Source organism: Myxocyprinus asiaticus, chromosome 31 (genome assembly GCF_019703515.2).
Source record: "Myxocyprinus asiaticus isolate MX2 ecotype Aquarium Trade chromosome 31, UBuf_Myxa_2, whole genome shotgun sequence".
NCBI lineage: Eukaryota > Metazoa > Chordata > Actinopteri > Cypriniformes > Catostomidae > Myxocyprinus > Myxocyprinus asiaticus.
Genome location: NC_059374.1, coordinates 17,319,378 through 17,333,513, shown reverse-complemented (window position 1 = coordinate 17,333,513; position 14,136 = coordinate 17,319,378). Strand labels below are relative to the sequence as shown.

The 14,136-nt window shown below is 37.6% G+C and overlaps 1 protein-coding gene across 1 annotated transcript in view; it reads left to right on the top strand.

Moving 5' to 3' along the window:
* The window catches only part of LOC127422461 (zinc finger protein neuro-d4-like), a 117,313-nt gene that overhangs the window by 25,680 nt on the left and 77,497 nt on the right, over positions 1 to 14,136 (top strand). The window contains 3 exon segments of the mRNA XM_051665990.1: positions 9,136 to 9,296; positions 9,524 to 9,631; positions 10,977 to 11,104. Of these exon segments, the coding sequence (XP_051521950.1) occupies positions 9,136 to 9,296; positions 9,524 to 9,631; positions 10,977 to 11,104 (397 nt within the window).

Sequence of the window (14,136 nt, the reverse complement as noted above, 5' to 3'; positions counted from 1 at the left end):
GATTAGCTATGCCACCTCTTTCCCAAACTCCGCATTCCAAAGATACCAAATGAGCTTGATTGACACTGACATCGTGCAAAAACAGTTGTCAAAAACAGCAAAATAGCACCCTCAACTGAAAATTGATATGAATAACATGGCATAAAAATGGCATTAAGCCTTAATAATTCATGGAAACTACAATACCATGAGAACGCAAAATGATTGACAGGCTGAAAACATCAGAGAGCTCAGCCCGCGGACACATTTTTGTTTGCTGTTTACAGAGTGTAGTGCTGTCACAGAGACAAATGAGTTATCTTACAACACTGGTTTCATAAATATCTTTCAGGCAGTAGGACACATTTTTGCATAACTTTCCATGAAAAAAAATTGCTTGCAGCATCTTTAACGCATTCATTTTTATTTTTTATTTACCAATTTGGCATTAGATTCTGACATTTTATTTAGCTCTGTGTGAGTTCTGAACACTGATTGGTAAAGGGTATAACTTTTGCAGTGGGTCCGGGTACATTATTACTAGAGGTAGACCGATATATCGGTTTTACCAATTAATCAATGCTGTTAGTTGCTTTTTGGACCTATTGGTTATATTCAAAAATCTATGCTGATAGTTGTTGATAGATTTTTTTTATTATTCCTCTGTTTTCCTCTGTGGCCGGCGTTGGAGGATTTTGTAGTTGAACGGTTATGTTCTCGAGTATAACAGCGTTCTCTAGAGATGAAATAAAAACAATCATGTAGGGATTTGCTGTATCTAAATCTTTCATCATTGACAGTGTTCATCCTCACTTCAATGTATAGTTTGATTACATAATCAAGATTTCTAAATTGAAGCGAGTGTATGCGGCAAAAATCTGGTGAATGTATAGGCTATAAAAGGCTTACTTTGGTAAATACTTTAATATGGAGCATTGTAACGGAGCCTAACTACGTCATTTCAAAACAAGGCTCCCCGGTGTGTTTTACGCTTGTTTATAGTTAAAAGTCACATGTTTTTCTGGTATTATTGGGATTTGGGGTGAACTACAGGCTGCATCTGGGGTTTTGCTAATTTTAGACACTTGTAGCCTCTATTTCTGTGCATGTCAAAGTAAGGAAAGACTATGATTTAAAAAAACAAATCAAAACAAAAAAAACTATCGCCCGATTAATCGGTTATCAGCCTTTTCCACCACCTTAGTTATTGGAATCGGCAAAATCCACTATCGGTCGACCTCTAATTATTACACTGACACACACACACAGCAAACAAACACACAGCGATAACATATCAGTGATCAAGCGATGGGGAAAGGACCTCTTAACGCTATTTATTGTACAAAACATACCCAGATGGGACTTGTGACAAAAAAAAATCAAGCACTTTGCAGCCTCTGTAGGGTGCAATTTAGTTACCTCAGAAGCGCAACAAGTCTTAACAATCACCAAAACGCCAATTCGGATGAAGTATCATTACGTGGACAGTGTCAGCGCAAAAGCAGAACAAGTTTAAAGTGTTGCTTAACGATGGCGTTGATGCTCTGATGTGAATCATGAATGCGGCTTCACGATTGCCATATCTAAGTGGATAGCCACAGTCTGCCGGCTGATTAATATTGTGGAGGATGAGAGTTTAAGAGATTTAATGCATGTTGTAATGAATACACAACCTATGGGGACTAGTTCTTTCAATTAGTAAAATTCCCACTTAGACTTTAGGAAATGTTTCATGTTACTTAAATTTGTGCTATTTTAGTGCATTTCTGTCTTTATACTGTGGAAGGCTTTGTTTGGAAAATGCTAATATAGCATTATTGTTACATAATATTTTACTTTTCTAAGAATGAAATAAATGCATTTTGACAGGAAAGAAGTATATAGAGTCAACTCTCTTGAACTTTTATTGAACAATCTGTTTGATCCCAAGCACATTGTTCAATGAAGACAGGACCATTAAAAAGTATTCTGTTTAAAAACAAATCCAATTAGAAAGCCTTTCAGATAACAGAGACCTGAAAACCAAGATGTCTTCAAACACCATGAGAAAAGTTTTTCAAGTACAATTTCCCATGTAATCACAGAGACTCCAAACTTTGTTGTTTCTCGCACACTGACCTTTAAATATTGCTGGTTCATTGTGTAGGACAGACTGCAGGCTGAGTATATCTGCTGAGTGTAGAGGTGTTTTAATGGAGCCTGCAGCACTTTACCACAGGACCCAATATTTACCCTCAGGTGCACCTGAGCATATGACATTCCATGCTCTGTAATTTACTCCCCCTTCACACTTAGTGGTTTTTCAAACCACATATTGAGGATAAATTTCAACCAGCACTGAAATACCAGGATGTAATGCCCCATTGTAGATTGCATTTCCTTGTTTTATTCAAATATGGACCAAATTAGACAGAAAATGATGTGTGTTAAACATATTTGTGACAGAATTGTTATTTGGTCTGGTTTTGGTTTGGTCGACACCATTCTGTTTGGAGAAATGAGGATTATTTATGTCAGACAGCCTGAGTTATTTGTCCTGAGGCACATGACTCTTCTTCATTGCCCAGCAGGGGGAAATGGATGAGTTCACCAATCACAATGGTTTTACAGTTACATCATCAACATCACCTCAAGTCTCTGTCCATTTGTTACCCGGGCTTGTTTCAGGGATGCATTCATTGTTGCATGATGCAATTTTGCCCCATTCCTCACTCTTGTTTACAGACACAGTGCTTTTGATTACAGTGAAATAAACGATTTACACATCAGCAGAAACCAATATTGCCTATATTCCAAAGCTCTCTTCTGTTTCCTTGGTCTTTTTTTCCCTTAGTGGGATCACCAATAGTTAGATTAGGGCTAGTTTCTACAATTATCTCGTCTCCTCTGAAACTATCAAAATCATAGCGCATAAAAGAATCGCAGTCATTTATTTATCCTGTTGCACAAATAAAGAAAAAGAAAAAAAAAAAGAAATTGTGGGAAAGCAAGGTTGATGAGATTTTTGTCAGGACTCTTTAAGCATCTCCTTACAATTTCTGCACTTTTGATCTCCTTGTATTAACAATGGGAAAAATGCTATGCGTGAACTTCAAAGCTGAATAAACTATAGCTGAATCAGAAGAATATCTACACTAAATTTGGTAACACTTTATTTATTTAGTTAGTTAGTTAGTAAGTTAGTTAGTTAGTTGGTTACACTTTACAATAAAGTTCTATTTGTTGACATTTATTAACACAATATTTTAGATGAACTAACAATGAACAATATATTCTACCATGTTCATTTTGGTTACGTTCATTAATGAAAGTACAGTTGTTCATTGTTTGTTTATGTTAGTTCATAATGCATTGAATAATGTTAACATTTACAACTTTTAATTTAAAAAATACATTAAATGTATTGTATATCTATTAATAACTGCTGTAAAATATTTATTTTCATTGTTAGTTCATGTAACTAATGTAGTTAACTAATGTTAACAAATACAAACTTATTGCAAAGTTTTACCATTTATTTACAAATACTGTATTTACATATGCACACACACACACACACACACACACACACACACACACACACACACACACACACACACACACATATATATATATATATATATATATATATATATATATATATATATATATATATATACATATACATATACATACAGTATATATACTGATTAGCCAAAACATTATGACCACCTGCCTAATATGCTGTTGGTCCTCCATGTGCTGCTAAAACAGCGCCGACTCGCTGAAGCATGGACTCTACAAGACCCTTGAAGGTGACCTGTGGTATCTGGCACCAAGACATTAGCAGCAGTTCCTTCAAGTCCTGTAAGTTGCGAGGTGGAGCCACTGTGGAGCCACATGCTCAATCGGATTGAGATCTGGGGAATTTGGAGGCCATGGCAACACCTTGAACTCTTCATCATGTTCCTCAAACCATTCCCGAACAATGTGTGCAGTGTGGCAGGGCGCATTATCCTGCTGAAAGAGGCCACTGCCATCAGAGAATACCACTGCCATGAAGGGGTGTACCTGGTCTGCAACGATGTTTAGGTAGGTGGCACGTATCAAATTGATGTCCACATGAATGGCCGGACCCATGGTTTCCCAGTAGAATGTTGCCCAGAGCATCACACTCCCTCCACTGGCTTGTCGTCTTCACACAGTGCATCCTGGTGCCATCACTCCCCCAGGTAAACGGCACACACGTACACGGCCGTCCAAGTGATGTAAAAGAAAACGGGACTCATCGGACCAGGCAACCTTCTTGCACTGCTCAAAGGTCCAGTTCCGATGCTGTAGGCACTAGTGTTGTCAAAAGTACTGGTACTTCGGTACCAAGTCGGTACTAAATTAAAAAAGATGTAACGATACCAGTGATTGTACAGTACCAGTAGTACAGTGGAAAGACTTAATTTGGTACCTGCACACTGTCTGACACATGACTGCTTTCAAATGCTCTCACGCTTATTTGAGCGTGTGGTCTGTTGCTCTTTTACACTGAAATGCACAACTAATCACAAGCAAGAGTGCTTTTGTACTGAATAAATGTTTGTTAAAAATGCAATGGTATGTTGATAAGTAATTGTTCTATTTTTTACTTGTTAAAAGTTTTTAAAAGTTTAAGGGAAAATATTTGATTAGACACCATTTTGATAATAAAATTAAATTAAACTTTAAAACATGTAATTCTAAGAAAAATAATAAATAAAAAAAAAAGGAAAAAAGGATTTGGGGAAAAAATAAAACAGATTTCAGTAGCGCCCTGCTTAAAAACAAACAAGTGTTAGAAACACTTGAAGGAAACATGCATATCTTTTAATTTATTATTTACATTGAAATGTAACTTTAGGCTAAAGGAGTGTGTTCAATAGCACATTATCATATTAGCAAAATATTTCTGTGGTATCGAAATTGATATCGAGAACCATGAAATTTCACTGGTATCGGTACTGACTACTGAAATTTTGGTACTGTGACAACACTTGTAGGCGCTTTTGATGGTGGACTGGGGACATCATGGGCACTCTGACCGGTCTGCAGTTACGCAGCTCTGTACACATCAGGGTGCAAAGCACTGTGTGTTGTGACACATTTCTCATGTAACACTCATTAAAATTTTCTGTGACTTGTGCCACAGAAGACCTTCTGACCGTTCGGACCAGACGGGATAGCCTTCGTTTTCCTCACGCATCGATTAGCCTTGGGCGCCCAACACCCTGTTGCTGGTTTGTGGTTTGTTCCTCCTCAGACCACTGTCAGTAGGTACTCATCACTACTGACCGGGAGCACCCCACAAGCCTTGCTGTTTCAGAGATGCTCTGACCCAGTCGTCTGGCCATAAAAATGTGGCTCTTGTCAAAGTTGCTCAGGTCTTATTTCTCCTGCATTCAACATGTTGACTACAAGAACTGATAGTTCACCTACCATCAAATCTACCCAGACCTTGACATGTGGCCTTTTTAGGAGATGATCAACGTTATTCGTCTCACCTGTGAGTGGTCAGAATGTTTTGGCTTTATATATATATATATATATATATATATATATATATATATATATATATATTAAAAATTATAACATTATCAAACATCTGCTAAACTGTATGTTTCTTCTCACATCATAAAATTATTTCAGCTCAAATCAATTTCATTTGATTTCCATGTATATATTTCTTTATTTGGTAAGTAATCATAAGCAGGATATTGTACAGTCAGCGACGAGATCCTGAACACCCTTTCAAGGTTTATTTTGCGTTAATGACTGGTTAACTGTACATTATCCAGTTCCCTTACTTATAAAAGGAATATTCCGGGTTCAATACAAGTTAAGCTCAATCGACAGCATTTGTGGCATAATCTTGATTACCACAAAAAGTAATTTCGACTCGTCTGTCCTTTTCTTTGTTAAAAGCAAAAATCAAGCTTGCAGTGAAGCACTTTGGAAGTGAATGGGGCCGATTTCTGGGGGGTTTAAAAGCATGAATGTGAAACAAATAATTTTATAAACACACCTACATTAATTCTTCTGTTAAAACTTGTGTATTATTTAGGCTGTAAATCATTGTTTTTACAGTCGTTTCAGGGTTTTAGGGTTTACGGCGTTACTTCGTCATGACAATGAAGTTGTAAAATTGGATAGAACTTTACACAGAAAAGGTTAGTAAGCGATTTTATCACTAAAATCATGTTAACATACATATTGTTTACGACATATGGCTATACTTTTGAAATAGTGAGTATTTTAACGTTTACGGATTGGCTCCGTTCACTTCTATTGTAAGTGCCTCACTGGAACCAAATTTGTTTTTGCTTTTTTAAAAAGAAAACAAGGGATGGAGCCTGGGTAGCTCAGCGAGTAAAGACGCTGACTACCACCTCTGGAGTCGTGAGTTCAAATCCAGGGTGAGCTGAGTGACTCTAGCCAGGTCCCCTAATCAACCAAATTGGCCTGGTTGCTAGGGAGGGTAGAGTCATATGGGGTAACCTCCTCGTGGTTGCTATAATGTGGTTCTCACTCTCGGTGGGGCACGTGATGAGTTGTGAGTGGATGCCGCGGAGAATAGTGCGCCTCCACACGCGCTACGTCTCTGCGGTAACGCGCTCAACAAGCCAAGTGATAAGATGCGCAGACTGATGGTCTCAGACACGGAGGCAACTGAGATTCGTCCTCCGACACCCGGATTGACTACGCCACCATGAGGACATAGAGCGCATTGGGAATTGGGCATTCCAAATTGGGGAGAAAAGGGGAGAAAATTAAAAAAAAATTTAAAAAGAAAAAAGAAAATGAGGGACGAGTCGAAATGAATGTTTGTGGTAATCAACATTATGCCACAAATACTAATGATTGAGCTTAACTTGTATTGAATCCGGAATATTCCTTTAAATTATAAAATGTGGACTAAATGGATCATTAGTTAATACACCCACATAGCTAGAATTTCTCAATTAACTTTTATTCATTTATTTACAGTTGTGCTCAAAAGTTTGCATACCCTGTCAGAAATTGTAAAATTTTGCCATTGATTTTGAAAATATGACTGATCATGCAAAAAAAAACACTGTCTTTTATTTAAGGATAGTGATCATTTATCATCACATAGTTGTTTGGCTCCTTTTTAAAACATAATGATAACAGAAATAACCCAAATGGCCCTGATCAAAAATGTACATACCTTTGAATGTTTGGCCTTGTTACAGACACACAAGGTGACACACAGGTTTAAATTGCAATTAGTGTCTGTGTATAAATAGTCAGTGAGTTTGTTAGCTCTCACGTGGATGCACTGAGCAGATCAAAAATGAGCTGCATGGTCGAGTTGCCAGAAAGAAGCCTTTACTGCGCCAAAGCCACAAAAAAGCCCGGTTACAATATGCCCGACAACACCTTGACATGCCTCGCAGCTTCTGGCACACTGTAATTTGGAGTGACAAGACCAAAATAGAGCTTTATGGTCACAACCATAAGTGCTATGTTTGGAGAGGGGTCAACAAGACTTATAGTGAAGCATGGTGGTGGCTCACTGATGTTTTGGGGGTGTGTGAGCTCTAAAGGCACGGGGAATCTTGTGAAAATTGATGGCAAGATGAATGCAGCATGTTATCAGAAAATACTGGCAGACAATTTACCTTCTTCTGCACGAAAGCTGCGCATGGGACGCTCTTGGACTTTCCAGCACGACAATGACCCTAAGCTCAAGGCCAAGTTGACCCTCCAGTGGTTACAGCAGAAAAAGGTGAAGGTTCTAGAGTGGCCATCACAGTCTCCTGACCTTAATATCATCGAGCCACTCTGGGGAGATCTCGGACATGCGGTTCATGCAAGACGACCAAAGACTTTGCATGACCTGGAGGCATTTTGCCAAGACGAATGGACAGCTATACCACTTGCAAGAATTTGGGGCCTCATAGACAACTATTACAAAAGACTGCACACTGTCATTGATGCTAAAGGGGGCAATACACAGTATTAAGAACTAAGGGTATGCAGACTTTTGAACAGGGGTCATTTAATTTTTTTCTTTGTTGCCATGTTTTGTTTTTTGATTGTGCCATTCTGTTATAACCTACAGTTGAATATGAATCCCATAAGAAATAAAAGAGATGTGTTTTGCCTGCTCACTCATGTTTTCTTTAAAAATGGTACATATATTACCAATTCTCCAAGGGTATGCAAACTTTTGAGCACAACTGTATATTTAAATGTAAATCAACTACTGATCTGTAAAACATTATAAAACATTCGTTATTGACTTAATAATGAGAGTTATGTAAAGTGTCATCCGAATCTTAAAATTGTTTTACATACACAGCAGTTTTCTGAGCAGGGTACCACACTGCAGTCTCAGCATTAAAATCACTGTTCGGTACCTTTGTCCTGCCAGTTTTAAGCATGCAAACATACATACTCCTGAGGACACAATGGTTGACTATGCTTTTTTCACATGAACAATGAATGCTCACCAATGTTCCTCACTGTGCAGTGTTTTTTTATACATCACTTTCTGAAAGTAGAGTTTTAAATTGTAAAAGTTTATTAAAATAAACTGTAGTAAATTGCTACGTTAATGAGCTATTTGACTTTTATTGGTGTAACCTAATGTACTTAGGTTGTCAATCATCAGTCATATTAAAAAATATTATTAAACTTGATTTAAACCAATTAATTTAATGTATAATTCCACATAAAGCACATTTTTAGGTTACTTGACAAAATATTTCTTACTGTGTAGTCCTGATTATCCTCACATATTCTATGGACAAATGTCAAATGAGAATTTAATTCATCTTCATATCATCCTGTTTCCTGCAAACTGACTTCTCATGTATATTATTCTGTCTTGAATTTCAAATAAATTTATTATGCACACAATTTAGAGCTTTGAACTTTGTTGGAAATAAGACTTTTGCCTCCCATGTAGATGCCAGCCAAGAATCCAATTCACTCTTCATTTTCTTACCACACTGTAATTATCATTCACTTAAATTTGAGTACAGAGTTCTCTGCTTACAGCACCAAAAGCCTGACATTTAAAAAAAAAAAAAATTCTTAATTGTTGAGCAGCAAAATCAAACCAATGTTTATTCATTCTTGTTTGTGAATATAGCATGTTCTCGTCTTTTGTATTGTTTCCAGCCTAGGTGAGGAGTTCTACCGCGAGGCCATAGAGCACTGCCGCAGTTACAATGCTCGACTTTGCGCTGAACGCTCCATGCGTCTGCCATTCCTTGACTCCCAAACAGGCGTAGCACAGAGTAACTGTTACATATGGATGGAGAAGACCCACCGTGGGCCAGGTGTGTGTGTGTTTATGGTACTGCACATGTGATTTGGATCTAAGTTGGTGGTATAAGCTTAAGCTAGAGACAGTATTCATGCTGTGTTACATATCTGCCTCTGGTTCTGTTTGACTTCTGAAGCATAATTTTCTGTAAAGCTGCTTTGAAATGATTAGTGTTGGGAAAATACAAAAATTTAAAATTGCGCTATGCACATAAAAATGACTTGACTTTACTTGACCCAGGTGTGGCTCCAGGGCAGCTTTATACTTATCCTGCACGTTGTTGGAGAAAGAAGAGACGGTTAAACATCTTAGAGGATCCACGTCTTGGACCAATCGAGTTTAAGATTGGTGAGAGCCGATTAAAGATATTGATAAAAAATATATTGAGGAATTAAAGAAATGGTTCACCCAAACATTCTGTCATAATTTACTCACTCTCATTCATTCCAAACCAGTATGACTTTCTTTTTTAAGCGAAACACAAAAAGATGTTTTAATCGATATCACAGTCCATCTTTTCTATACAATGGCAAGGGATTGTGCCTCACATTCAAGCTTAAAAAAAGGGCACAAAAGGATCATAAAAGTAGTGCATGTGACCCGTGCATCCTATTCAGAGACTGAAGGCATACGATAGGTTAACACAGAAACAACTCAAATTGTAAGAGCTTTAGGGTGAACTGTTCCTTTAACTTAACAGTTTGATCCATTTTTGTTGATGTTGAGATTTATTTTTATTTTTTTTGGCCATTGACATCATATATACAAAATGTTTTACACACTTTCATATTTCTTTCTTTGGTATAGCATAATTTAATCAAAGTGATTAATATTAAAGGAAAAGCACACCCAAAAATGAAAATTCTGTCATAAAACAGGTTTTGATGAGAAACAACCCGAAATTTAAAGGAATAGTTCACCAAAAAATGAAAATCATCTCATCATTTCCTCACACTCATGCCATCCAAGATGTGTATGACTTTGTTTCTTCTTCAGAACACAAATGAAGATATATAGAAGAATATCTCAGCTCTATAGGTCCATACAATGCTAGTGAATGATGGCCAGAAGTTTGAAGGTTCAAAAAGCACATAAAGGCAGCATAAAAGTAATCCATTGACTCCATTGGCTAAATCCATGTCTTCTGAAGTGATCCAATCGGTTTTGGGTGAGAACAGACCAAAACAAAACTCCTTTAAAATCTTCATCAGCAGTCTCCTTGGCGATCATAATTTCAAACTCGATTAAATTTCCTAGCGCTATCTAGCACTTTGCGCTTCAAACACTAGGAACTGTAATCAAGCTTGAAATCATCATGTGCCTAGAGACTGTAAAGGCAAGATGTAAATTGAAAAAGGAGTTACAATTTGTTTTTTTTTATCACCCAAAATCTATTAGATCACTTCTAAAGACATGGATTAAACCACTGGAATCATATGGATTACTTTTATGCTGCATTTATGTGCTTTTTTCAGCAAAATTTTGGTAACCATTCACTGAAATGGAGTTGAAATATTCTTGTAAAAATCTTTGTTTGTGTTCAGCAGAAGAAACAAAGTCATGCTCATCTGGGATGGCATGAGGGTGAACTGTTCCTTTAACTCTGTTTATGTTAACTTAATCTAATTGTTTCATTATTGAGAAAAGTGTTGAGGTCTAAGTGGCTGTGTATGGTGTGTTTGTGTGTGTGTAGACTATGAGGCAGCCCTAAAGAAGGAAGGGGGTGTTCCTGAGGGTCCCGTTTTGGAGTCTCTTCTCAGTGGTGAACTGCTTGATAAGAAGGTTGAGACAAAGGAAGAGGAACCCATGAGCGAGTGCCAGGTAAAAAGTTTCCTAAACTATCCTTTTTCTCTCCAGGCAAGAAGATCAAGAGTTTATTTTTTTTATTTTTTTTACCAAACTCTAACCTGAAGTACACACTCAGACACAAATGCTCTTGCCACAACTCCATTTTGTGTGTTCTGTCTACTTTCTACCACAGTCTTTTTGTCTTTTACTCTTTTTCCCTCCCTCATTCTCTCTCTCCTCTTCCTTTACACTTTTCTCTGTTTTATTTGTATCTTTTTTTTTGGCTGTGACACAAATCCCTGCAAGGCTGACACACCCCTTCTGGCAGAGTTTCTTGTTAAACTTGTCAGCTTGTGTGTTTGAGTGTATGTGTGTAACTCTGTATGAGTCTGTGTGAGTATGTGAGTAGTCCTACATTTGACAAAGCTGTAGTATTGATTTTGTGTAGAGGTTGCACATTTGTAACATCTTGGGGTTTACAGTTATTTATGTTTGACCGTGTGTTGACGTGTGAATGCACATAGACCCTAATGAACCAGTCCATCAGCTGATAAAGCTGTCACTGGTCTCTCCACTGTCTCTGTTTTGCACATAATATGACAGCCATCGCAGGGGTGGACAGTTCACCAATTAGCACTTTAATTAAAAGTGACTCTTTAGAGAGATTTGTCCCCTGGGAGGGGACCTGTGATCCTGCTGCTTGCATCGCCTCGGGCCCCTGCAGGAGCTGAAAAACCTCTGTTCTACACAAGTAAAGTTGTATTGTTTCACTAGCTAAGGCAAGCATTACTATTCGAATTGCTCATACTTAGATTTGAACAAATCCCCTTAACCCCACATTTTTTGCTTTGGTGCTTAGGCGCATAACTCACCTCCCACCATTTGTGCTAAAGACATGAATTATACTTAAAATCATGTGACTTGTTGAGGAAAAGTTCACTATTCCTTTTCTAAATGATCAGACTTATGATTTTCGACTAGTGGACAATAAAACGGGCACAAATATTCCATAGACTTACATTGAAAGAATTAACCCAAACCATAACTAGGAACCAGAATATCATAGAGCCTTGGTAAGGGCTCTTTTGACATGAGCCAGTAAGAAACCACCTAGCAACACCAACCCGGTCTCATGAAAAATCATAATAATTAGTACAAGATGTTGACTTGTTAAAAAACACACATCTTTTTTGCCCATAAAGTACATTTAGACTTTTCCTAAGTTTAACCCCTTACCCAAACACTAAACCTAATCATGATTTTAATAGAAAAATCACTGTTGCGTACCACGGAAGAAAGAGAAACCTCAAGGATTTAAATAAGCGTTCTTGTAATTTTTCCTAAGTTAAACTCCTAACCCAAACCCCAAACTTAACCATAAAGTCTAACCCCTTACCCAAACCCTAAACCAAACCTTGATTTTAAAATGGTCATGACATGAAGAATCTAATTTCCCTTGATCTTTTGACATAGAAGAGGTCATTGTACTATAAAACATACTGTAAGTTTCAGAACTCAAAACTTGCTCCTCACTGCAAAAAGAGCATTTGTTGAAACCAATCTGCCAAAATGTCTCATTCTCTACTTCCTCCACATTGTGATGTAACACCGTGGTAGACATTTGCATCTGACCACCTCCACAACAACACATCAACACCTACCTTACTTTCAATCACTTCCATAGCCCGCCCAGTAGTGGTGAGCAGTGAGATGGCAAGTAGAGAGAGCAGGTCAGTCATGAGCAGAGATCCAATCAGAAAATTAAATTACTTAAAGGAGAAGCAGCACAAAAACTGTTTCTGACAGAGGGTTAGAATGAGGGTGTAAAATCATCATGTTTTACCAATATATGGCTTTACTTTACTAATACTATAAGTGAACCACGCTGAAACTATTCAAATAATAATAGAAAAAGTCATGTCATGACATCTTTAATAGGAAAATAACTTGAAGAAAACATCAGGGTTTGGAATGAGACGAGGGAAGCATATTACAGGTTACTGGCATACATCGGTCGTTTGCCTAAATGAATAAGGAATGAGGAACAAAATTTGTTCACCGATGTTTCCTTTCTTAAAATAAAGCTAGGATAGGAGGCTAGCTCAAATCTGATGCCTGTTCATTTGTATGCCTGTCTCTATGGGAAAAGTCACACCTTTTCATACGAGCCAAGTCGAACAATATCTTACGATTTCGCCATCTTGTACAAATGAAAACGATTTGTCATAAGACTACGTTGGCAGCACCCTGGCAAGCTCCTACAACAGTGTAGTTGAGTTTTGCACGGGTAAGTACTAGGGCTGGGAATTGCCACAGACCTTCCTATTCGATATTACAACGATATTTACTTGCCGATTCGATTGCGATTTTTAAAGTATTGCGATTCTGTAAGTACTGAAATTTGATATTTAGCTGTGTTAACTCATTTTTCTCAGAAATAAATGTCTATTAAAGAACAGTTCTGTCAGAAATGACAATTGTTTCACTCTGTAATACAGAATTTGCAGGTGAAAAGTAGGAATAAGCAAAATACCAATTTAAAACTACCAGTTGACTAGTCGGTGCATTGTCTGAACTACAGTATTAGTTGACTAGTTGATATTAAGGAACCCATGTATAATTAGGCTGCATTACATCCATGTTACCCAATCAGGCGCATTTCCTAGGGATAAATGGATGCTAAACACAGATCTTTAATAGGGTAGCTAACTGATGTTCAACCAGTAAATAGGCTAAATAACTTTAACCTATTATCCCACAAAACTTTTAAAGAAAGAAAAGGAAGACACATGAAAAGTGGCAATACAGAGCGGCACAAAACCGCTTATGCTCATCCCGGATGCAAAATGACGTGCTTCAATGTAACCGGAGCACTTGAGGTCAAAGGGTTATCCTCGCTCCGCATTCAGAAGTGCACAGCTGTTAGATTATAAATATTGTGGGGGCGCAACGTGTAGTTCACGGCATCCAACAGTTTGATGAGCCTTTTTACTGCTAAACTATTCATTAAGGCAGTGTAAGGCATCTGCAGAATACTCTCCACAACACCTCACAAATAAACCTGT